This window comes from Hydractinia symbiolongicarpus, chromosome 13 (assembly GCF_029227915.1).
Source record: "Hydractinia symbiolongicarpus strain clone_291-10 chromosome 13, HSymV2.1, whole genome shotgun sequence".
NCBI lineage: Eukaryota > Metazoa > Cnidaria > Hydrozoa > Anthoathecata > Hydractiniidae > Hydractinia > Hydractinia symbiolongicarpus.
This window is the reverse complement of record NC_079887.1, coordinates 9368975-9392126: the sequence shown is the minus strand read 5'-3', so window position 1 is coordinate 9392126 and position 23152 is coordinate 9368975. Positions and strand designations below refer to the sequence as shown.

General features: G+C 32.0%; 3 protein-coding genes across 3 annotated transcripts; 1 reads left to right on the top strand and 2 right to left on the bottom strand.

Annotated features, from left to right (window-relative positions):
* Nucleotides 1–946: 946 nt before the first annotated feature.
* Nucleotides 947–1911, bottom strand: LOC130623434 (G patch domain-containing protein 4-like). Its single transcript, XM_057438922.1, has one exon. The coding sequence runs from the start codon at nt 1821–1823 to the stop codon at nt 1020–1022; it is 804 nt and encodes a 267-aa protein (XP_057294905.1). The 5' UTR covers nt 1824–1911; the 3' UTR covers nt 947–1019.
* A 5614-nt stretch (nt 1912–7525) lies between these two features.
* Nucleotides 7526–15798, top strand: LOC130623433 (cytosolic arginine sensor for mTORC1 subunit 1-like). Its single transcript, XM_057438921.1, has 9 exons — nt 7526–7930; nt 8285–8355; nt 9217–9407; nt 10286–10415; nt 11057–11180; nt 11602–11691; nt 11925–12007; nt 12751–12845; nt 13653–15798. Exons 1-9 carry the CDS (start codon nt 7695–7697, stop codon nt 14043–14045), a joined length of 1413 nt encoding a protein of 470 aa, XP_057294904.1. The 5' UTR covers nt 7526–7694; the 3' UTR covers nt 14046–15798.
* Nucleotides 15799–21287: 5489 nt separating this feature from the next.
* On the bottom strand, nt 21288–22582 carry LOC130624156 (uncharacterized). Its single transcript, XM_057439721.1, has one exon. The coding sequence runs from the start codon at nt 22468–22470 to the stop codon at nt 21370–21372; it is 1101 nt and encodes a 366-aa protein (XP_057295704.1). The 5' UTR covers nt 22471–22582; the 3' UTR covers nt 21288–21369.
* Between the last annotated feature and the right edge of the window lie 570 nt (nt 22583–23152).

Here is a 23152-nt window from a genome sequence, read left to right as displayed (position 1 = left end):
TTATTGTGTATCCCCAACCTCGGCTAGAAATTAGTTTGAAGCGAGATGTTTCGCTAATGAGTATAAAAAATATATGACTTAGTTAAAAGAACTACGTAGACCTATTTCTATGTGGCCTGGCCCCTTCGTTGTTGGTAACCTTGCACAAGAAATCCAGCCATGCGGTCCTTAACTAATGCGGATGTGAACGCCGACGGAGCACGGATGAATTGAGTCTGCAAAACTGGACTTACAGGCGGAACAGACATTTTATCGTGGATTTAATTGTAGATAATTTCTTCATTTGACAAAGCAATTGGAAACCATAGCAGGTCCGAATTTAATGGATTTTCTTTATGCCGCAAGTGTTATTTAAGCAATTTTAAAAACGAAACCCACGTGCGGTAAAAAACATTTGTTTTTCGTTATTAAAATGTAGCTGATGGATAAACATTTTTTGTAATTTGAAAACAATATTTTTATAAAAATGACAGTATAGTCATGCATACTATTTCGGATATGTAGAAAAGGAAGTTAAGTTTGAGAGAGTCGCTATACGTAGACGCTCGATCATCGTGTTTGGGGTTCACGAATCAAAACGTCCCCCACTTTTCTACCGCAAAATTGGCGCGCAGCAAAGATTAGCCTCAGCAGTTTTTTGCCGTCGCGAAATGAAACCGCGCCAGCAATTGCGTCGGTAATTGCCGATTGCCGACGCTAATTTCGAGGGCTGTCGAAAATAGTTTTGAAAACCTTGTAAATATTGAATAAGTACTAATTTTTGTTTGTACTTTGTCAATCAAAGATCAGCACACATATTTTTTTTACTGAAACACAAAGAGATGAAGAAGAAAAATTATGCTTTTGTGTATAAATTTTAGCTATGATCCAAGAAAACTTGTCAATAAAAACTTTGATTATATAAAAAATTAAACTCTGCGACTTTGATGGTTAAAAAAAAAAAATATTTTGTTTTCATTTTTTTACATTAGAATCATGACAAAATATTTCTACATATATGTGAAGTATTTAATTTCGCGTCATGTTATATCACTATCTTTGTGCTTTTTCTTCTTTTTTCTCTTTACTACCATTTCATCCCTTCTATCTTTATTTTCTTCTACTTTCTCTTTTTTCTTTCTCTTTTTTAACTTCTTTACTGAATGTTCCAAATCATTTTCTCCCTCATCAGTAGTTTTTCTTTTTTTGGAGTGTTCTTTTGTTTTATCACCTATCTTTCCTGATCCAGGATCCCTCAATGCTACAATACATGTACTGTCTTTCGAAATTAAATCATCATTTTTTTCTTGCTCTTGTATTCGTTTCAATTTCCCACTTAACTTGTGGCCATGCCTAGCTGCCTTATGCCCAGTTAGACCTGTCAGTTTGTATGTTTTTTCAAGTGTATCTTTAGCATTCATATCTTCCTCATCTGAGCTACTTTCACTTTCCTCCTCGTTGCTTGGTACACCGTCACTAGCATTAAAAGTACCAGATTTTACAAAAGTACCGTAAAGCAGAGGTTTGCCAGCGAAACAACTCTTTAATGGTTTCTTATTAGAAATTAAAACAGGCTTAATCTTTTCACAATCTTTATCTTTTTCAATTTTAACACCATCTTCATCTGAAGTCACCTTTATGGAATTGGCTGTTTTGTTAAATACGTGATCCCACCAGTGAAAAGTAAACTCAGCTCCGTGATCATGTCCTAATCCGCTAGTATTATTCTTTACTTTTACCTTAATGGCTTCTTTCATTCCATTTTGAAGCTTACCAAGGCCTTGCCCATGATTCCAGCCATGCTTTTTCAACTCTCGTGAGGCGAAGCTTCCTGTCTTAGGCATCTTAGGGAAATAGGAAACAAAGTTCAAGTTCGTGTTATGTTAACGCTAGGCAGCCATTTTTAAAAAGAACTTAACCTGTAAACAAACCTTTTTACCGAATAATCTGTAGGTCAAGATAAACTTAAAAATAATGTATCCCTATTGAGAACACTTTTAAAAAGAACAAACGCAAGTTAAGTTGCATTATATCCAACATATTTTTTCTCGCATTTTCATGAAATGTAAATACTTCTTCGTTTAATTAATAATTACAGCAAGTATACCCTGTATCGCTTTTGCTGTGATCAGTCCACTTTTTGACTTTTGCAGGTTATCTGTACGGGACCTGCATTGTATTGATAAAAAAAAATATTTGGGGGCTTCCTCAGCAAGGTAGATAGATATATAGATGTGCATATTTTACATGGCTAGCTGAAATATTTCCCAAGCCACCTTATCATTTTTATGTGAACGATTATACTTGCCCGCATATTTTACTTCTTGGCACTAAGGCATCATTACGTTTGGAGCTCTTCTTCTCCCATTGTTGTTAAATCAATCAATCTGCAAGCTATCTATAACCTGGCATTGTTCTTTGTTATAAATTTGTTAGGATATTTTTTGTTCTAGCCAGCCACTATTACAGTTGAAGTATAGCTATAGCTAATATTGTAATATATTTCATTGTTGTAATATATATCAATTTGTTATCATGAACTAGCTACTAGATCACTACATAAAATTAGGAGGACAACCATAATAAAAACATTTTTCTGCAGAGTACACACTTTCCCTGTAAGTCCTAAATGATACATGCTCTTGAAGTATTGCCTTTTATGTTTCACCTGATGCAGTATTACCTTTAACTACCTGCCCAACTTTAAGTTATGAACAGTGGCCCAGTCTGTCACATTTGAAAGTTTAACGTGGGAGAAAGTGATAAACAAAGTGAAAGTGTAAACACTTTTTTAAGCATCAATCTCTGTACCAATAATACACCAGTCATGTAGCTGATGATATATCAGACTATTGAAATTAGTTTTTTCTACCTATTTACATGGTAATTGATCAGATACTGGGAACGAGGAAACAGGGAACAAGGTTTATGTTATCTACTATGAAATATCCAAATATAATAGGAAGTCGAGTTTAGATCTAACACAGTCTAGATCAGATTGGAAGAGGGTCATTAATATACCCCGTCCAACCCATGCTATAGCATGGAAAACAGACATTAAGGATACAATAACCTCATGAGACACATACTCAATATATTTAAAATACTTGCTATATTAACCCTAGCAAATATATATATTCTAAAAGCTGAATAAATTATCTCTAGAATGATGAAAAAATATTATCATAAAAAATCCAAAAAGTAGGAAAAAAATTATATACAAAAATTCACCCTTCCAATTCATTTTGTCGAACACTCCCCTAAGTAAAATTTTTGTTCGTTGAAAAAAGCATCATTGCGAAGCTCTAAAAAACTTGCTTTTTTTACTCAAAATAACACTTGGTTCCAAAATTATAGCATATTTTGTGTTACAACAGCTGTTTTATGACAGATTTATCTATTTTTAAGCATGATAGATCAATAACTTGATATTTCCTCACTTTCTGCGTTAGAAAAAGCAAAGTTTTGCAGCGAAAGATATAATTGTCGCAACAAACTTGTTTTCATACAATTTCGACAAGATGGAGGGGAGTGTTCGACAAAAATATATAACGTTATGACTGAAAATTTTATTTCAAGAAAAACTAAATCTAAGATCTTTGCTTTTACCTGCAAGAATCATGGTTACACCCACTTAAACATTATGAATAATTAATAACTCATGAATATTTTATTTAAAATGAAGGTAAAAATATTTTTGCAGAACTTTGGGTCTAGTTATTGTTAAACAGACAACAGGATAACATAACATACAGGATAAAAACGAAAAAAATAAATAAATAAATTAAAAAGGTATAGATGATAAATAATAATATATTTGTATAGATTATTAAAGTGTAAATGTTTCCTGTTATATGTAGAGATACAATATTTTATTCATTCTGCATAACTCTCTTTAATTATTATACAGATTAAATATATTTGACGAATTTTAAACTTTGAGCACACTATTGAAAACACTAAAAGATAAAGAAGATTTTTTCTTCATTTTTAACAATAAATAATAACAATAAATTTAAAAACATTTTTTTTTTTCTAAAAAAATGACCTTGAAGGGGATGACCGTATCCTTAGCCGAGAATGATGATGATGATGATGATGTTTTCCATCAAAATTGAATCTCAAACTCTTCTCACAAAAACAAGGACCTCAAAACAACTGAGTTATATTTTAGTTATAGTCGGTGTTGACTATGTTTGGTAGGTATTGCATCACATTTTGCATCATAGATGTTCTTCTACAAATATATAGCTTTATTGCATTGTTTTTTTATTACCTGGTGGCAAAATCAGGCCTGGAATTAAATAATTAAAAGTGTAATAATCTTTAAAGATTAATAATTTTTTCTCAGTTTTTTTCCACAATGTTTACATTAAAAAAAAGTCATGAAAGTAGGTGGTGTAAATTAAAGACTGTTCATTCGTTTAAAATTATGTGGAACATTTCAATAGTTTTTATGATATTATTGTGCTTTTCACAATGGCTTGCATGTTACTTGTGACAATATAAGCTTTCATTATATTACCTTCTCATTGTTGTGACACTTGCCTACATGTAAAGTTATATTTTCACCTGTTTTATACATATTTTGCAGTGTTCTGATCTGCAAATTTAATAGGTAAATTTAATATGTGAAAAAAAGGAAATTACTCTCAATTTGCGACCCATTAATTTAAACGCTGAGCTCTAAAAGGTTTTTGTTTATAGTTTATTTTTCCCAGGACTTTGTGGTATTGAAAGGACTTCTGTTAAAGAAGTGACAATAAGAAATTGCAGCTTGAGAGAGGATTGCAATAGAATCATGTCCTGGGTTGTTCTAATTTTATGGTAAGTTTTGGGTATAGGTTGTTCCTCTTTTAAAAGCAATAATTTGAGCCTGAAGCTGTTCTTATTTTGTTCTTATATTCTGTCAAAATCAGAGGGCTTATGTAAAATTGTTCTTTTGAAAAAATTATAGATATATATATATATATACCAGTTCTAATAATAACGTTAAAAGAAAATAATAAGAAACATAAGACAGAATTCCCACTCTAATAAACAAATTATTTTATTTATATTGCATATACTTGTGTGTATATACAGAAATCAAAAATATTTGAGCTTTATAGTTTTGTGTTTTGATAGTTTTGTTACAAAGTACAACACATTTTTGTCTATTTTGCAACAAGGCATGGCATGTAGTCGTTATGTTTTTGTCCAATTTTTTTTTCTCGAATTAATGTCTGTATACCCATTGTAGGATGGATTAGTAACTTTCCAATCTGATATAGAATGCTAGTTTTATGATCAATTCCGTGTATCTCAAGGTAAACATCAACCTCAGCCTAGAGTCTGGACTTGTGCAAGAAACAATTAAGTCTGTAACACTTAGATCATTTCATAAATATATATTTGATAGTGAAAATGTAAAACTGCTTAAGTTGGATTGGCAAAATTTGTTGTGGAGGTATACATACATAAAAATATGCATGTTACTGTGTAGGAACCCCTGGATTCCTAGAGCTGAGTCACCAGTGTCATATTAGGAGACCTGAATAAATTCACACTAAGAAATTGTATAAAAAAGAAGCTATTTTTTCGAAAAGTTTTGTTTGAAAGTTATATGACGTGTTTTTATTGTTTTAATGAACATTTGGGGTTTTATTGTCTGCAGCACATGGTAGCTTTTTGTTTTTACAGAAAGATAATTACAAGGTAGGTATTATCTATGAAGATAAACCATACTATGATTCTGTTATTTGACAGGTAATAATTGTCTAATTGTTTATTCCAGTGTGAAACTCCTAAGATTAAAAAGCATAACCTGACTTTTTTGTGGCAAGTTGAATGCTATCACATGTTTTATTGCACATAAATTCTAGTTAAAAAGTTTTCCTGATTCAGCATTTATATTTTTCCTATACATTATATGAGTTATAAAAATATTATTTTGTCTGTTATGAATAGATTATTTTTCCTGTTTGTTTCTCCAGCAGGTGATGAATTCTAATTAATGAATATTCTATTCTCTGTACATTCGTATGGATGCCACTTGTATGTACAATAAAAAATAATATATAAATAAACGTTAAAGATATATATAAACACAAGTCTATAATTGCACAGATTTGTATGTTCTTGTTCGCTGGTGGATCAATGTTTATTTTTTTAAGATTCACCTACATTTGATCAAAATGCTGTTTTAAATTTAACTTATAATGCTTGGCAATGTTTGTCAGACAAACATCCAGACTTGAGTATTCAAAATAAATTATAAATTTAATGACATTCTATCATGTAGTTTTGACATCTCTGTGGTTATATGTGACATACGTTTTTTATTTGTGTTATATATTACTTGACACCCATTGAAATGTGAAGCTATTTTGTTTGATTCTAGCATCATGAAAAATATTTAAATTTCATATTATGTTAATTTGTGTGACAAAGTCTATAATATATATTTTATACCATAGTATCTGTATGTGAAATTATCACAAACAGATAAAAAAAATAAGTGTGAATTTTATTATGTAACTTCATACGATCGATGTTATACAAGGTTATAATATATATTTCATATTGTAGAATAAATAATAAAATAAATTTTATTGACAGTAATGATTGCTTCCACATTTGTGTGTAGATGGCGAGTAAGCCTCGTGCTACAACCATAACAGAAAACAGAAAGCTATTTAATTTAGAAATCAGGAGGTTTGGTTCTATCTTGCACAGTGTAAAGCAGCTACTGGTTGTATCTACTCATAGTAAAGTCCACATCACAGATGTAACTTCTGATTTTTTTTTTTTACTATAAAACGGTTTCTTGTTAAAGAGATACCTGCATTGAAAATGTTTTTTTTTGAGAGCAAAAACAATTTTCATAAGAAAAACAAACAACCCTCCATAACATGCAATATCATTTTCAATGCAAGGAACCCCTTTAATCACATTAAAAGATAGGATAATAACTTCAAAAAAATAGACAACAATCATAATGGCCTGTTGCATTACGTGTGCACCTAATTGCATCAACGCAATTGGATTCCCTATGACATAAAACCCATGGTAAATAGTATATTATAAAGTAAAGGTAATAAGGTATGGCAACAAAATTGCTTTGTTTCAATACAATACTGCTCTAAGCCAATCAAGAATGTAAACAGGAGTTTTAGAAATCACGGCTTTATGGATACTGTTTAAAACAATTGTCACAAAGAGTTTTTATAACAAATTTTTGTAGGAAAGAATTATTATTTATATAAATAGTAATATGTGTGACTTTCATTTTTTGGTGTATGTCAAACATTTTTGAATAAGGTGTAATGTTATTTTGCATAGACAGTGTAAGACCATGTCATCTTATTCTATTTTTAACAACTTATCTTTAAAGATAAGACATGTTTTAAACAAATTGTTTAATATTTCATCAAAGATAAATAAATGGGTATTTACATTTTAAAAAAAACTTGGTTATGTTTACCTAACTCGAACTATACTAATATTAATGTAATCGTTTGTGGTTTTGAAAGAGATTGATATGTACTTTAATAGGGAGTTTTAACAACAACAAGAATATAAATGAAATAAAGTTTAGGAATTAAATTATATCTTCCAATAACGAAAAGGAAAGTGATAACAATATCGTTTAGTTTGATGCTTAGGGTGACAGTTTCTAGCGTAGTTAATTGTTTATATGTTAATAAGTTGAGTGTGTTTATTTGCAATTAGATATGTTAAATACTACTAACATGGCGTTTATACAAAGCTTGTCACAGTTTATTAGTAGTGGGATATCATACCGAAGGGATCCTGCACCGTCTCCCTACATACTCAGCACATCACCACCTGATGCATCGATGGAGTTATACGTGTTGGAACACAGGCTGCAAGTATGCTTCATTCCTAAAAATGCCATCGGTGATTTCTGTCATGCAATTATGAAAATAGCATTGTTACCAGACTCAAGGTATATTTTTAGTTTCTCTACTTCTGTTTTATTGAGAATATAACAGCAGGAAAAAGAATAGGTGGTAATTCTTCAAATGTATGTATCATAAAAAAATGACAAATTTGAAAATTTATCCAAAATGTTTTGTGAGTTTTTGTATGCGTGAAAGTTTCCTTAAAGTAGATAGTGACTATTAATAATAATAGTAATAGAGCCTAAAGTATAGTATACATGCATTCTCTTTGATTTAATTATTTGATATCATTGACAAAACTTCTTTAAACATTATTAGCATTCTGTAATTATATTTTCAAACATAAACAAGTGCATAACATAAAACACCATCTAATTAGCTACCCATATTTTCTTTAGACCAAACTTTTTCAGTATAACAGAAACAGATGATGGTTACACATTAATTGTTACTGAGGAAGATTTTAAAGGTACGTGAATAATGACGTATATTTTTTCATTTTGTAAGTTTGAGGTTCATACTCTCAACACAATAAAAATTACTTAGCAACATTTCATATTGTGTTGTGTAATTCACCAAGACCGGGTATAACATGGTAATAACATTTGAAAGTCTGCTTTTGCGTTTTATTTCACAAGCAAAGAGGTGGAGAAGTAGTTTTGGTAAAAGTTGTTTTTTAATAGACTGAAAATGAATATTTTGTACATGTTTTTATTCTATTAAGAGTTATAACTCAACATCCTTTGTGCATATGTACAACAAGATGGAGAGTTATAACTTTCCAACTTGTTGTGCATATGTTCAATCGTGATCAAAATATGTTAAGACAAGACTGTAAATTCCAAAATTCGTTCCCACAAGAATTTATGTAATTGTAGATTCCCACATTTAAAAGTTTACTTGTCAATGTTTCTAACAAAGAATTTCGGTTTCTACTTGGGTGTTAATTGTTGTTGCTGACAATAGCATGATTTTTTCAAATTTGCAAATCCTTATGGAACTATATGTAGAATATTTCATAATGCAACTTGGCCTATATACAGAAAACAATTTTGCAGCCTGCTACCAGCAGGGCATTGTTTATTTGCCACTTCTAGCCATATTTCAAAAATAGCACATAATTTTTCTAAGATTGTATACCTTTGATTTGAATTCTCATATATTTCAAATTTTTATTTATCAATAAAAAGGAATGTAAAAGTAACATTTGTTTAATTCATTTTTATTCGGTGTGTGAATTTAGTTAATTTACTCTTTTTTGAAGCCTTTAATTTTTGTTTTAATGGGGGAGAACAACCTGCTGGTGTTATTACCTTAATTTTTTTTTAAGTTTTTCCAAAGCATTCAGAACTCCAAACATGTGGCCATCCATGGAGAGTTTTAACTGTATCTGTTGGTGCAATGGGCGAATCAAATGAACTGTTTGGTGCAAGTAAAATTGCAAAGTCTGTCATTGGACCTCTTGCAGATCATAAAGTGTCTGTTTTGTGTCTGTCCACATATCAATCAGACTTCATACTGGTGAGAAACATTTTTTCACTGCCCCTTTTTTAATGCCACGCTGTTGGTTCTAAACAGTCGTATTATTATAGTTTTTTCGTCAACTCAACCTTTTTCTTTGACATCTTTTACTGGTAAGATACTTTCAATTGCTATTTCCATAGTGTCCTATTTATGTCTTATTTTAATAGTATACTTTCCCATCTTCCTGACTGTTGTGTTTTTATGTTCATCTTGCAATGCGTCACGTTATTATGTAAAGTTTCATGTCGGGCGTTTCTCTTAACATCTTATACTCTCTATGGTTTTTTATTTTATATTCTTTATGTATTGTTGTCATTCAATATTATTGTCATGCTTCTTGACATCCTAATAAGGTTGCTTTCAAAATATTATTCGTATAGTTCTATATATATATATATATATGTATTATTAGTTATGGTTTATATATCTATTTATATATAATATTTATTATTAAAAATTTTTTGACACCAAGTGTTATTTTTAAAGCATGTGTTCAAAAAACATTCCCTTCTCTTTGAAAGCTGATATTGCCGATGCAACTTACTTCAACAACTTTTTGTTTAATAAGTTTTCTGTAATATTTCTCAAAAAAGAAGACCAATAATGAGTATATTTTTTAGTTATATTTCAGCGCTAGTAGATAAAATTTTTCCTTTAAATATCACTGAAATGTGTTTTCAAATACCTATCAAATGATACAAAAATATAGGAAGTCTTTCACATGTCCGAGGTACAGAGAGGCTTTTTTGAATTACTCACTGCCGGTATAAAAATACTACTTCACTTCCAACCCTCAAACTTCTTCAAATCGTGATGCGTGTGGAACCTTCATAACCAAATAGGAAACTTAAACCACGTTGTTTCTTTTAATTTAGGTGCAAGAGCCCCATCTGGATGACACCATCAAATGTTTGGGTTCTTATTTTAAAATCTATAACGACGACCACAAGCGTGTAAATTGCACACAGATACTGTCATCCTCTCCATCTTCACCATCATTGACAGGTATGACGTCATTCATAAAGATGGCGTGTTTCTTTAAGGGAGTAAATTTTCTCAACCAGAAGTTTTTTAGGAAGATATTTTGGCGCATTTGGGTCGATTTCGCGAATTTAAATTCCTTAAAATTAAAGATTGCAATTTGATCCTAAAATTTATGAATAAATGTTAGAGCATAAAAAAATTAAAAGTTCCAAATTTTTCTTTAGTAAATAAAAGTCTTTTTCATTTCTAAGCAAAATGTTATAAATATAGGGGGTGGGGTTAGAATAATTTCACAGGTGAAAATTTCTTTTAAGAATTAATGATCGTCGGACAGCACTTTAGTCTCAATTAACCCCAACAAAGTTATTATATTTGCCTTAAATCACCAAAATATCTTCCGCGAAAATCACTCACAGAATCACTCACAGAAGCTTTCGCAACATATGTTCCGCTGGTTGCGAAAATCTATTCACTTCCGCTACCATGTTTGTTTCTTTATTTATTTGTTGTTGTTGTTTTTTTGGCTCATTCTTCCAACATTAAAAACATTGTACGGAATATAAACTTTAAGATGAAATGAAATAAACATTATTATTATATACTCGTAGGCAAAGTGGCCTATACAATGAGTCATAATACTCCTTGTTTCTGTTTCTTTTTAGGTGATCCAAGAACAGTCAATCATCCTTTTAAAAGTCCTTCAGATCAGTACCATATAACTGGTCTCGATGCTTCCAAACTGACAGGAGTTATTCAAGTACTACTGGAACTTATATTTTTTTCTGGGTAAGCGAGTTTTTGATATTTCCAGCTTTTTTATCTATTAGTGGTAGTTAGATGTCACATACAATCCAGGAATCTGGCAATTATTAGCAAAACAGATTCATCGTACCGGTAGGCAGCGAATGCTTTACTTCGACAGACGTGTAGACCAGATAAGCAACGTTAAAATGCGCCGTTTGCAGTTTTTGCGATGTCCGCATTATGTGAAAATCCAAGAAATGGCAAAATCAAGACAGAGTGTGTAAGAAATTATATCACGTGTTAATCATACTCGTATTTTGCGCAAAATGATACCAAAGTAACTGTAGACGAATTTTCGCATCTTTGCCTCCAGGGCCTGTGAGCCGTTATACAAGATGCCCTGGGAACCAATTTTGGTGTATTTTTTTACAGTGTAACTATATAATATATACTTTTTGTTTAGAAACAAGGAAGATGAAACCAATACTTTTTTTCACTTCTCAACCGTGAACGGCGATATTTCTCTCATGCTGGACAACGATGCCATTAAAAAGTAGTTGTTAAATTTTAAATCTTTTAAGCTTTTCCGATGCGCTAAATGTATTGTCTTCCCTAGGATAAACATCGTCATAAACAAATTGCAAATCTGGGCTATAAAAAATCAGAAAGCCACAAAATATACAATGCGCCATATAACGTTTCATAATTATTTCATAATAGTGTTGTCATTAAATCGGCAACAACGAAGTGAAAAACAACCACATTGATTTTTCTTTATCTATTCAGGTTTCCAAACAATGTGTTGTACACGAAAAAAAACGAAGATATCTGGAGGATGATAACGATCGGAGATGAACCGCTCGGTTTTGGTATGACTACTACTGTTATTTTTATAGCTCAACAATTTTGTGAAAGAACTGTTCAATTATCACTCTTTAAACGATATACCTTAATGATCTAAATTGTGCGGATATTTCGGCGCCTTTCGCAGAATTTGTCCAAATTCGAGAAACTAGGTAACTTTGAATAATTTCTCAAAATAACAAAAATGTGTACCTGCAAGAAGTATAAAAAAGATTAAGAAATTTTTAAGCTGGATTTTTGCCCAAGAATGAAACAGGTCGGATCGGATTGGAAAATTTTGATTTCTGGAATCTGATTGGTTGATAAATTCTCCGTTCGGATCCAAACTGAAACTTTTTTGCAGAGAGAAACGGAATTTTTTTATAAGAACAAAGGAATAATTTGCAGAATAGCCAATCAAAGTAAAAAATTATTCTTTTTTCTTTACGATCTTTCTTGAGTGGAAAGCCAGCTTTGCTGCTTTTATCGAACTGCGAGTCCAAAAATCATTGCATTGTAAATGTTTCATTGAGAATTTTTTATTTCCTTTCGCAACCGCGAAAATTAAAACATGCGAAATGTAATATTTTTTCCATCCGCGAATTCAAATACTTTTTTTTATTTTATTAACTTTTATTTTTAGAAGGTCTCTTGACAAACTCCCTTGTTTTTTCAGTACTTTTTTTGTTACAAAATTGTCATAAGATGTTCGTTAAATCGGAACTTTGTAATGTCGAGAAATAACTGTATGATTTATTTTCACCGACAGAGGAATGTGGTATCGTTGCACAGGTGGTGGAGCCACTGGCCACTCTCCAAGTGTCAACATATTACGTCAGCACTTATAACGTAGAGTACTGCATGGTAAGGCTGTAGGATTATTTTTTGATACCTGCTTATTAGTACGAAAAAATCTGTATCTTACACCATAATCTATTCAAAGGCTTGTTTCTCTCAAACCGCAATTTCAGTTACAAAGGTTTTAAAAAATATTTTTTGGGTATTTCTTGAAACATGTTAAAATAGTTATGCCAGATCACCATGTTTTTACAGTCCCCTAAAACACAGTTTCTTCTATTTTTTTTTTGTAGTTACAATTATTTTTTGTTATTTTAGGGTGGTCTAAGTACTAATAGGTTTCTTATATCTTGTAAAAATAAACAAAAATTTCGTTATTTTTGTCCAATCTAAGGAGGGAAAAATGTTTTGTTTATTTTGCAAAAGGGAATCTGTCCACAGGGAGAGTTTTTATCGTCATTGCGAGAAAATTTTACTTACGTTACAAAATTTTGTGAATTTTTTTTGTGTCTTTCAAATCAGATACATTGCCAGCATGGCTACACCTTCTAAAATCTTTGAAGTAACCTAAAATTCGTTACTATATTAATTCCTCAACAAATTGTTGTTTTTTTTTTGCGTTGTACATTTTATATTTTATTTTTACGTTTTAAAGAATTTTAACCCTAAATTATTAGGATTATTAGTGAAATATTTTTTCCCCTATCATTTTGTCAAATTCTTCTGAATATGGAAACTTTTTTTTATTGTTTTCTATAATGTGCCCCTTAACCTCCCAATCTACTAAAATTTAAATTTTAGAGCACTGATCACCCTGATCGTCGATGTTATTGATTCACCCAGTAGCGAATACTTTAAATGTTATTTTTCTAGGTACTAGAAAAAGATATAGATCGTGTGTTGAACGTTTTAAAAAAATTAAGTTGCACTGGCGAGGCCGTTGACGGCGAAGTAACTTTAACGGAAGCCGAAGTGCCAAAAAATGGTTCAGCACAGGCAGACAATAAAAATTGTGAACTTGAACAGAAAGAAGAACTTCGTCCAGGTGAAAATATGTCATTAGGTCAAGCACTAGAAAACTCATCCGCAGATGAAAGAAATCATTTTCCATCTCTGTTGTCTACTTCTCCGCAGAGTCCTGTTAGTGATGACAGTTCGTATGGGACTAGCCCAGTAAATTCGTATATCGAAATAAAAAACAGCTACACGGAAGACCACATATCATCCAACCCGATCCCAATCCCACCGTGTGAGCCAAATCGGTAATTTGATACCTTAACAATAAAAGAATAATCGTTCTGCGTGAGAGACTTTAGGGTCTCCGCTGCATAGGTTAGCATGTTTCCAGGGGGGAGAAAATATATTAAAGGTTTATTTAGCTTATTCTTAATATCGTTATTTATCATCCATTATTTTTTAATTTTTAGATTTTAGTTAGCAAATAAGTAGTAAACATTATTTCTTCATGTAAAGTTTGCACGAATAATTATGTTTACTCGGATTACAGCCGTGGTCGCGTCATCTAGTGTAGCCAATAAATAGACGACTTTTCAAGTATTTTCGTACCTGTGATCAGTTCAATTTATTTATCGGTTACTAGAATGAGTTGTCAAACTCGGGCGCACTGCGCCCTTCTATGAAAAATAGGAGGAAAGGATGGCGTGAGATGGCGTAAGATAGAATTCTAGTTTTTTATATCTTAATTTTATTAAAAAAATAATTTAAAAACTAAAGTTTGTTTAAAAAAGTTTATTTAAAATGTTGCTCTGTAATATTGTTTTTGTTTGTTTGTGTAAATTTTATGTGAGTACATTATTGCTATAAGTTATCGTTATGTTTACATGCTAGGAGAATATCGTAAACGACTTGGAATTTCTTAAATACAGAGATAAGCAAGAAACAGTCTTTTTATACTTTTTCTGATCAGAACAGACGTTTTCAAGTTAATATAACAACCTGAAGAGAGACGTTGTAGTAAGAAAAATCCCGCCTGATTAAGTATTAAAATTATTTATAACTAAAATTAAGTTTGCTATATTCCGTTGAATACATAGATGTTTTTGTTAACGTCATGTTTGCATATTTTCTTATTTATTTGTGACCATACATCTTTTATTACAGTGTTATTTTAATAATCGAACATAAATAATTACTTTAAATTAAACATGTGTTTTTCTTTATTAATCCTAAGTTTTTTCACTAGATCACATGATACTCGCGTCGTGCCATCTCAAGTTGTATTTCAGATCACCATGTATATTAATCCTCCTTTATACAAACTAGATCTTTTGGGAAGCGTGTCAAATAACTTGTCGGCCTGAACTATGTTGGCACAACGTGAAGAAATTTTAAGGTGACAAAAAATTGATGTTAATAAGTACTCTAGTTGTCGCACAGAACAGGGTACAATATATTTTTCGAGTTCTAATATTTTTGTCTGTTTTTTTAGGGGAGGGAAATAAAATAAAATATCAGGACGAAAAAAATGTAGTACACTAATTCATTCGAAAAAAGTGTTCGGCATTGTTTCTTAATGTTGATCAATTATCTCTTTTCAAGTTGTTAGCCTGCTACAGGGCTGATTACAAGAGCATGACTGATCTCGCTGATGTTGTTGCTAAGCATGCCCTGATTACATTCCATGAAACGCTCCGCAATGCACAACATGTTTTTCAGTTTTGAATTCAACATAAGCGGGGTGACCACTCCTCCTTAAATTCCTTAAATAACCTTAGAAAAAAAAAACTTAAAAGTACTTAAATATACTTAAAAAAATGAAATTTTAGCTATTCTCCTTAATTTCTCCTTATTTCTTAATTTTTATGGTCGTAACTTTTTGGGAAATGTGTTCATGTATTGTTCATCACCAGTGAAATAATACATATTTCTCTGTTACCTGAAATCCTATATTTTCTATCTTTTAGGGCATAATTTTTATGTATATTTGTATAATATGTATATATTCTTATTATAGAACATAGTATGTAACAGAGGGAACTAAAATTGGTTTTCTCCTTAATTCTCCTTTTTTTTTATTCTCGTTCGCAGCAAAATATCCTTAAAAAATGTCAATATTTCTCCTTAATTCTTCTTTATATCCTTACTTTTGTTCTCATTTTACTAGCGGTCACCCTGACAAGCTGCTTTGTTTACGCTCACACATACATAATGGATAATGATAACATACGTTAACACGTACGCGACAACCATAAATTGGACATGGCTTCAAACACATTAGAAGTAAATAGTTAAATCTCATCGTTCTAGTTTCCAGGGTTCATTGAGGTAAGCAGCAAGCTTTAACTGCAAGCGGTCTGGGAACGAGAATGGGATATAATATCGTCATTTAAAAACTGAAGGAGTTGATTTAAGGAGAGTGTTAAAAAAGAAGAAGAGAGGAAATATGAAGTTCTTTCTGTTTATATTGCTGCTCGACTTAGATTTCGTAAGAAATCAACCTGAATATTATGGCGGTAGCGTGTTCACATTTGTGAATTGAACTTCAAATTATCGCAACCCGTTCAAGTTTTTCTCTTCAAATAAAGAATACAATTGAAGAGGGTAACCACGTGATACTTACATCGCTAATCACATTGGTAGACATAGCACATTAATGATACCGAACGATTTCTATTATCCTTCCAATGAACCACCTAAAACAAAAATGGATCCGTGAGTAAATTTTCACGTATTTTTCCTTCTAATAAAGAATCGATTCTCAACGGCTATATATTTTATGTGAACTGTTGTATGTCTAAAATGGCCAGAAAGAATATCGAGAAGCGTATTAAATTTTCTAGGAGTTGGCAATTTTGTGCAATTTTTTTGTTCGAAAGATCTTATAACTCAAGGGAAATAAGTTTCGAAAATTTCGCTTATTTTCGTTGTTTTACATAATGCAACCGCTGTTTAATTCATTAAAATCTGCGAAATATAACTTTTTTTTGACTCTTGAAAAAATTTTCCCGCCAAAATAGGATTCTTCTTAGGAAAGCAATGCTTGTTTGTGCGCCTTTTAACATCACGGATGTTAACAACGGATAGATTTCGTGACAAACAGAAATCAATAAAAATCAATAGAAATCAATAAGAATGAATTGAAATAATGTACAATATTTTTCACAACACTATCCCTTCTAATACGTAAACAAAAAAGTGAATATCCAGAGTTCCGCTTTGATATTAACCAATTAGAACGCGAATAGAATAATGTGTTCGTGTGTGACAAGAACAATCAAACTCGTCCCCAGCGCCTTTTGTCTCTTTTTTTTTTTACTGAACTTCAGTAAAAAAAAAGAGACAAAAGGCGCTGGGGACGAGTTTAAAGAACAAGGAAAAAAAAATTTAGTGTGATGGATAGCTTTAAGCCTAGTGCTGAAGTCAAGCTCGTTTTCAAATGAAAATTCTGGGCAAAAATGTGAATAAAAAAAGTATGTCAGAACTGGGAATTAATTTACGTTGTTAACCTAGTGTAATGCGATTTCACTAATTTTTGCGGTTTTTGCGGTTGAAGCTCTTCATATTACCGCTGAATAAAATTTTGCGGTTCGCAAAATTCTCTTCCTAATAAATTTTCTGACAAAGTAATAATATGGTAGAGAAAGAGAGGAAGGAATTCAGTAATACGAAAGCGTGAATATTTTTGCTTTAGATTCACAGGGTGACACCTTCTATAGGTCTCATCACATACATGGAAGTCTTGGATATGTTCAAGTAAGAGAAATCTTTCCCTCAACATAAACATGGGACACTTCGACAAGAATAAGCTGATATTAGAATATATTGCATCTAACACACTGTTTTATTTTAGTAAAACCGTATTAGAAATTTTCATTAGCTCTCACAATATGCGTCTGTTTGACTCGATTCACGAATAAATGGGACATTCGTTATTCGAAACCATTTTATTGTTCCTATTCGGACAACATGACTGGAAAAAAAACTTTCTCTAAAATGAATGGAACTAACAACTAATGGAAAAAAATATATATCTTTCTGTTTTATAAGTTATACAAGGAGAACAATTTGCTGTAACGCAAGTCCTACATCTAATATTAACTTACACCTTACACTTAAACCTCTCCACAGAATTTTTTTATGTCTTGTCAGCTTATCACAGATGTACAAGGTCCAAAGGGACGAAGCTAGAGATGTCATATGTTGTTTATATGATGATAAGCTTGAACATGAACAAAACACTTTATACTGACAACATTCGTCTCTGGGCGGAAAGAGCTGGCAGACAGACAAAACGCCTCGAGTGTTCGTGTCTAAAACTAGAAGTAACTCACTAACAGCTAGGGCAGGATGCATAAATTGAATCAAAAGGAGAAAATTAAAAATAGGGATCTTAGGCTGGGTTTAAAATACGCTACGGTTATATAAAATAGCGCGTGTAAAATACGTAAAGAGAAAGTTCGACTGCGTAAAATTGTGATCTTTTTTTATGCCGAAAATAAACTGAGAAAAATAATAAACAAACCCTGGGTTTAAGAAGCTCAACGAAATTATTACGTATATCATAGTATACTGTAAAGGTTTGCAAATCACTATTCACGTATACGTAAAACCTTGTGTATAATAAAAATATACGTAACCGTTTACGCCTATACGGAAATATACGAACATCGTGCACAGACTTTTCGTATATTTCCGCTTATTCGAGTATAATGAATTTATGACACGCAAATTATATTTACGTATACGGAGACATTTTGCGCAGTGTGATTTTATATTGACCACATTTGATTTCATATTGGCCACATTTGACTTCATATTGACCACATTTGACTTCATATTGACCACATTTGACTTCATATTGACCACATTTGACTTCATACTGACCACATTTGACTTCATATTGACCACATTTGACTTCATACTGACCACATTTGATTTTATATTGACCACATTTGATTTTATATTGACTACATTTGATTTCATATTGGCCACATTTGACTTCATATTGACCACATTTGACTTCATATTGACCACATTTGACTTCATACTGACCACATTTGACTTCATATTGACCACATTTGACTTCATACTGACCACATTTGATTTTATATTGACCACATTTGATTTTATATTGACCACATTTGATTTCATATTGGCCACATTTGACTGTATATTGACCACATTAGACTTTATATTAACCAAATTCGACTTCATATTGACCACATTTGACTTCATATTGACCACATTTGACTTCATACTGACCACATTTGACTTTATATTGACCACATTTGACTTCATATTGACCACATTTGACTTTAACTTGACCACATTTGACTTCATATTGACCACATTAGACTTTATATTGTTTGATTGTGTTAAAAAAGATGTCTCCACTTCCCACGAGAACATAGCACCACCATGCCCTAGAAATTATTATATTACACATAAAAGAGGTAATACAAAGTTTATCTTTTCAGCTTTGATAGAAATGGGACAACACCGGTATACATGGCGACAACATGGTACAACTCTGACGACAAAAACCACGATAATATTCTAGGTCTTCCAGCTAAATCAGTCAACTATGACGGTTTATTAAACGTATCGTTCTCAGTTTGGTTCAATTCTCTGTCAGAAAAAGAAACAAGAGAGCTTAATAAGGGAAGAGTGTAGGAAATAGGTTATTTTTTTTATTTTTTTAGTACACCAGGGCGCTAGTTTGAATGATTATAACAACGTGTCTTTTCCTTCCAGCTGAGTTTCTCTGCTACTATGATGGAAGTTCAGTAAGATTAAACTTTCTTGGAAAGTGTGTCATTCCGTACAGTGAGATCATTGAACATTAAATTCCGCTATGGGACGCCAACGCTATACCCGCTGCTGTAAACGGAGTACGAAATAACGCAACAAATAATTTTGGAGATGCGTATAATTATTCATGTGGCATCATAAGAACTGAAAAGTTTAAAAAAGAATGCATGGTAAGTTGGTGTTATATAGCTGTTATTTTTGCTTCTGTTGTTATTGTTGTTGTCGCTTTTGGTGGTGTTGGTAACTAGACTAACAGCGTTAACATCATTAACGCGTTTAGTCCTCAATGGTGCCGCACAATAACGCAGGCTATAGCACCAGTCTCAAAATAAAAAACATGTTGATGTTTATGGATTTTCAAGCGTTTTTGCAAGATCAAATGTTTGACGTCACAAATCGAATGCTTCAGAGTGACAACATCTTTGCTAAAAACGGAAGCAAGCGTGACAAACTGTTAATCAAACTTTATCAAACTGGCGAGTTTGGTGGAAAGTTTGACGCATTTGAGGTGCACCATCAAGTACGATTCTTTTCGAAAAATGAGAAAAGAATAAAAAAATCGTATTTGCTGAAGTTTGTTTGCAATCAAACTTTTCATCAAACAAAATTGGTTTATCAATGTTTTATTATTTTTTGAGTCAAACTCCATGAAACAGTTGTTTTTTTGTTTTACTGCGCTGAGTGCAAAACATAGACAATGGAGGGTCTTTTTGTTTACGTTTTGTCTTTTGAATATTTGATAACGTGACAAATTTTTTAGTGTGCCAATGAGTGCAGTGAAACAACTTTTCTGAAAAAATGTTAGCATTGTAAAACGAAGAGGAGGTTATAAAAAATGGAGATTAATTTGGCAAAAAGAAGACTAAGCTGAAAGTGAAAAATCAATAAATCTAAGGCGGCCAAATAATGGAACGTCTTCACTCATCGAATTGTTGAAGTAAACACTAGGTTGTGGTACGTTTACTATAAAGCCTGCAAGAAACGAGATTTAAAGAAAATAGCATAGTCAGAAATGGCTACTTCTTTGGATACCACGGTCGCTTCAATAAAAACAAAGGTGAACAACCTGAGAACGCAGCTCGGAAAAGAGCTCGCTAAAGCGAGAATAACAAAATGTGGGCAAGGGACTGACAAGCTTTTCAAAAACTAGCCTTCTTAATACCGGTTTTCGGAGCTTCAAAAAGCAGAGTTTGCCAGAAGATGGTTGTGAAAGCGAAATTAGTTTACCGCGAAATAAGAAAAAGACAATCGCTGAAAAGAAACTTGACTATTGCATACAATGCGAGAAAAACAACCCCCTAAGAAGAATCATTAGCATTTGCTGTTATGTTGATGAGAAGCTGTCACAGTTGTAGAAACGTGATAAAAGAACGGCTGAGAAACGCATTTCAGAATTTTTCTTTAATATCGAAGTGACAGCAGATACTTCCCCTTGACTATTTTTGTATCATCGATACAGAAACCTATCCCCATAAATCCTCAAGCTGCTGGAATTCATCAACACGCTGTGCCTACTTTTAGTATGTCTCGACAAGCACTCTCTGGAATGCCTAAACAAGCGGTGTCTGGACTGCATTCTCCAGTGGGTGCTATGCCTCAACAAGGAGGAGACCAAGGCAGCCTAACATAAAGCACATAAAGTACTACTGATGATAAAATATTGAAAGGCCTGTAGTGCTGACAATAATGCAAACCAATGAGTGGAGAAATCCACAAATCTCAGAATTTAGGTGTCCATGCGATCCCTAGTACTCAGTAGATTAAACATTTACTTATCTTTAGCCTAGAACTATTTATTTTACAATTGCTTTTTGTTTATTTATTGCTTTTGTGATACACTAAAACTTCTTCTAGCCATATTTTCTCTTCCATTCCAAGGTGAGCCTTCTTTATTCGATTTGTCAAATATGGGGATTTCTTGACATAAACCGTCCGGTAGACGACTCCACAGTGGAAATATTCCATGTTTAGGCAATGCACAGTGATTTTTAACGGTATTTAAGGTATAATCAGTTTTATTTTCGCCTAACATGATCTTATGAAAGACTTCCATATCGTTAAAATACACTCCATGTAGAGCCAAATACGTATGACAAATTTCTTTTTTCGTTTTAAGTTCAGGCACAAACGATACAGGAGGATGATGCCATATACGATCATTGTCAGCGAACCAGGATATATTCTCTGTTTTTGATATATCCAAGACCCATTTTGACAATGCAGTCCCACCGAAGTTAGTACAAATCAAGGAGTTTTCATGTTCTATAATTCGCTTGGCTAACTTGTGGTTTACTAGTACAAATCCCTCATCATTTCTTGCAGGAGAACATTTAGTAAATCCCCAGAAAACGTAATCAAGGTTCATACGTCTAGGCAATTCAAACATCAGACGATGAATACACGGATAATAATCATCGTCCATTCTCAAGAAATAGTCGAAGTGATATTTATGAAAAGCGTATCTCAAACTGGCTAAAATTCTCAGTGCAAAATTCAGGCCAACAGGTGTCTGTAAAATTTCCATATCGTGATTATTATACTTGGATTCGTTTCGTAGTTTAGATATAACACTGCTCATTGGCTTCCCCTCAACTGATAATCCATCCAATATAAATTTACTTTTGCAATCGCTGTAGTACTCCTCATGGCACGTTTTCATCCACGTCTTTCGAATAGCATCTCTTCGGTTTTTGTATTTGCCTGCCGTAAAAATACCAATAAACAAGACAATATTTCTACCTTTGACGTTTTCATGAATTTTCTGTTCAACATTTGAAAATTTAAAAAACTCAACTGAATGTTGGTATGTATAATTTTCATTGGTTGAATATGATATCCAAGCAAGAAATGAGAAAATAAGGCAGAATAACATAACTTTAGAAATTAAGTACACGCGTTCACGTCTTTTGAAACTTTCCATTTTGTATTGTTGATTCTAACAAACGGTTTTTGGCATTTTACATGCACTCTGTTATTATTTAATCCAATTTAACAAAGTAGCTGTCTTTAAGCGTCACAGTCACAGTGTCATTAATTTAAGCAATGATCGGTTTACTAGTTCTTTTGCTAATTTACCACATTTTTAATTGTCAATAGATTTTTTATTATAAAAATTCTGTACATAATCATTTTTAATTGTTTATATGTTAAAACATCCGTAATTTTAACTATGTACATATGCAAATACTTCTCCTTTAGCAATTTATACCCACAGGATTTAAAACTGTTTATGTTATTCTAAACGTATTTATATAGCAATGCTTTTGCTGTTAATCGCTCAAGCGTATTATATTTGCCCAATTTTACATAAAAGATGTAACTTGATTTTATATTTTACAACTGATGAAGGCTTGTTAGCCGAAATATATTTTGTCCTAATACATGTGTTTTTTCTTTCTTATATATATATATATATATATATATATATATATATATATATATATATATATATATATATATATATATATATATATATATATATATATATATATATATATATATATATATATATATTCCAATGTGGAGAGCAATTGTGAGTGCATATCATATTAACAGGATACCATTACAAAGTTGCAGGATAATCGCGAAATCCCTTTGCCTCG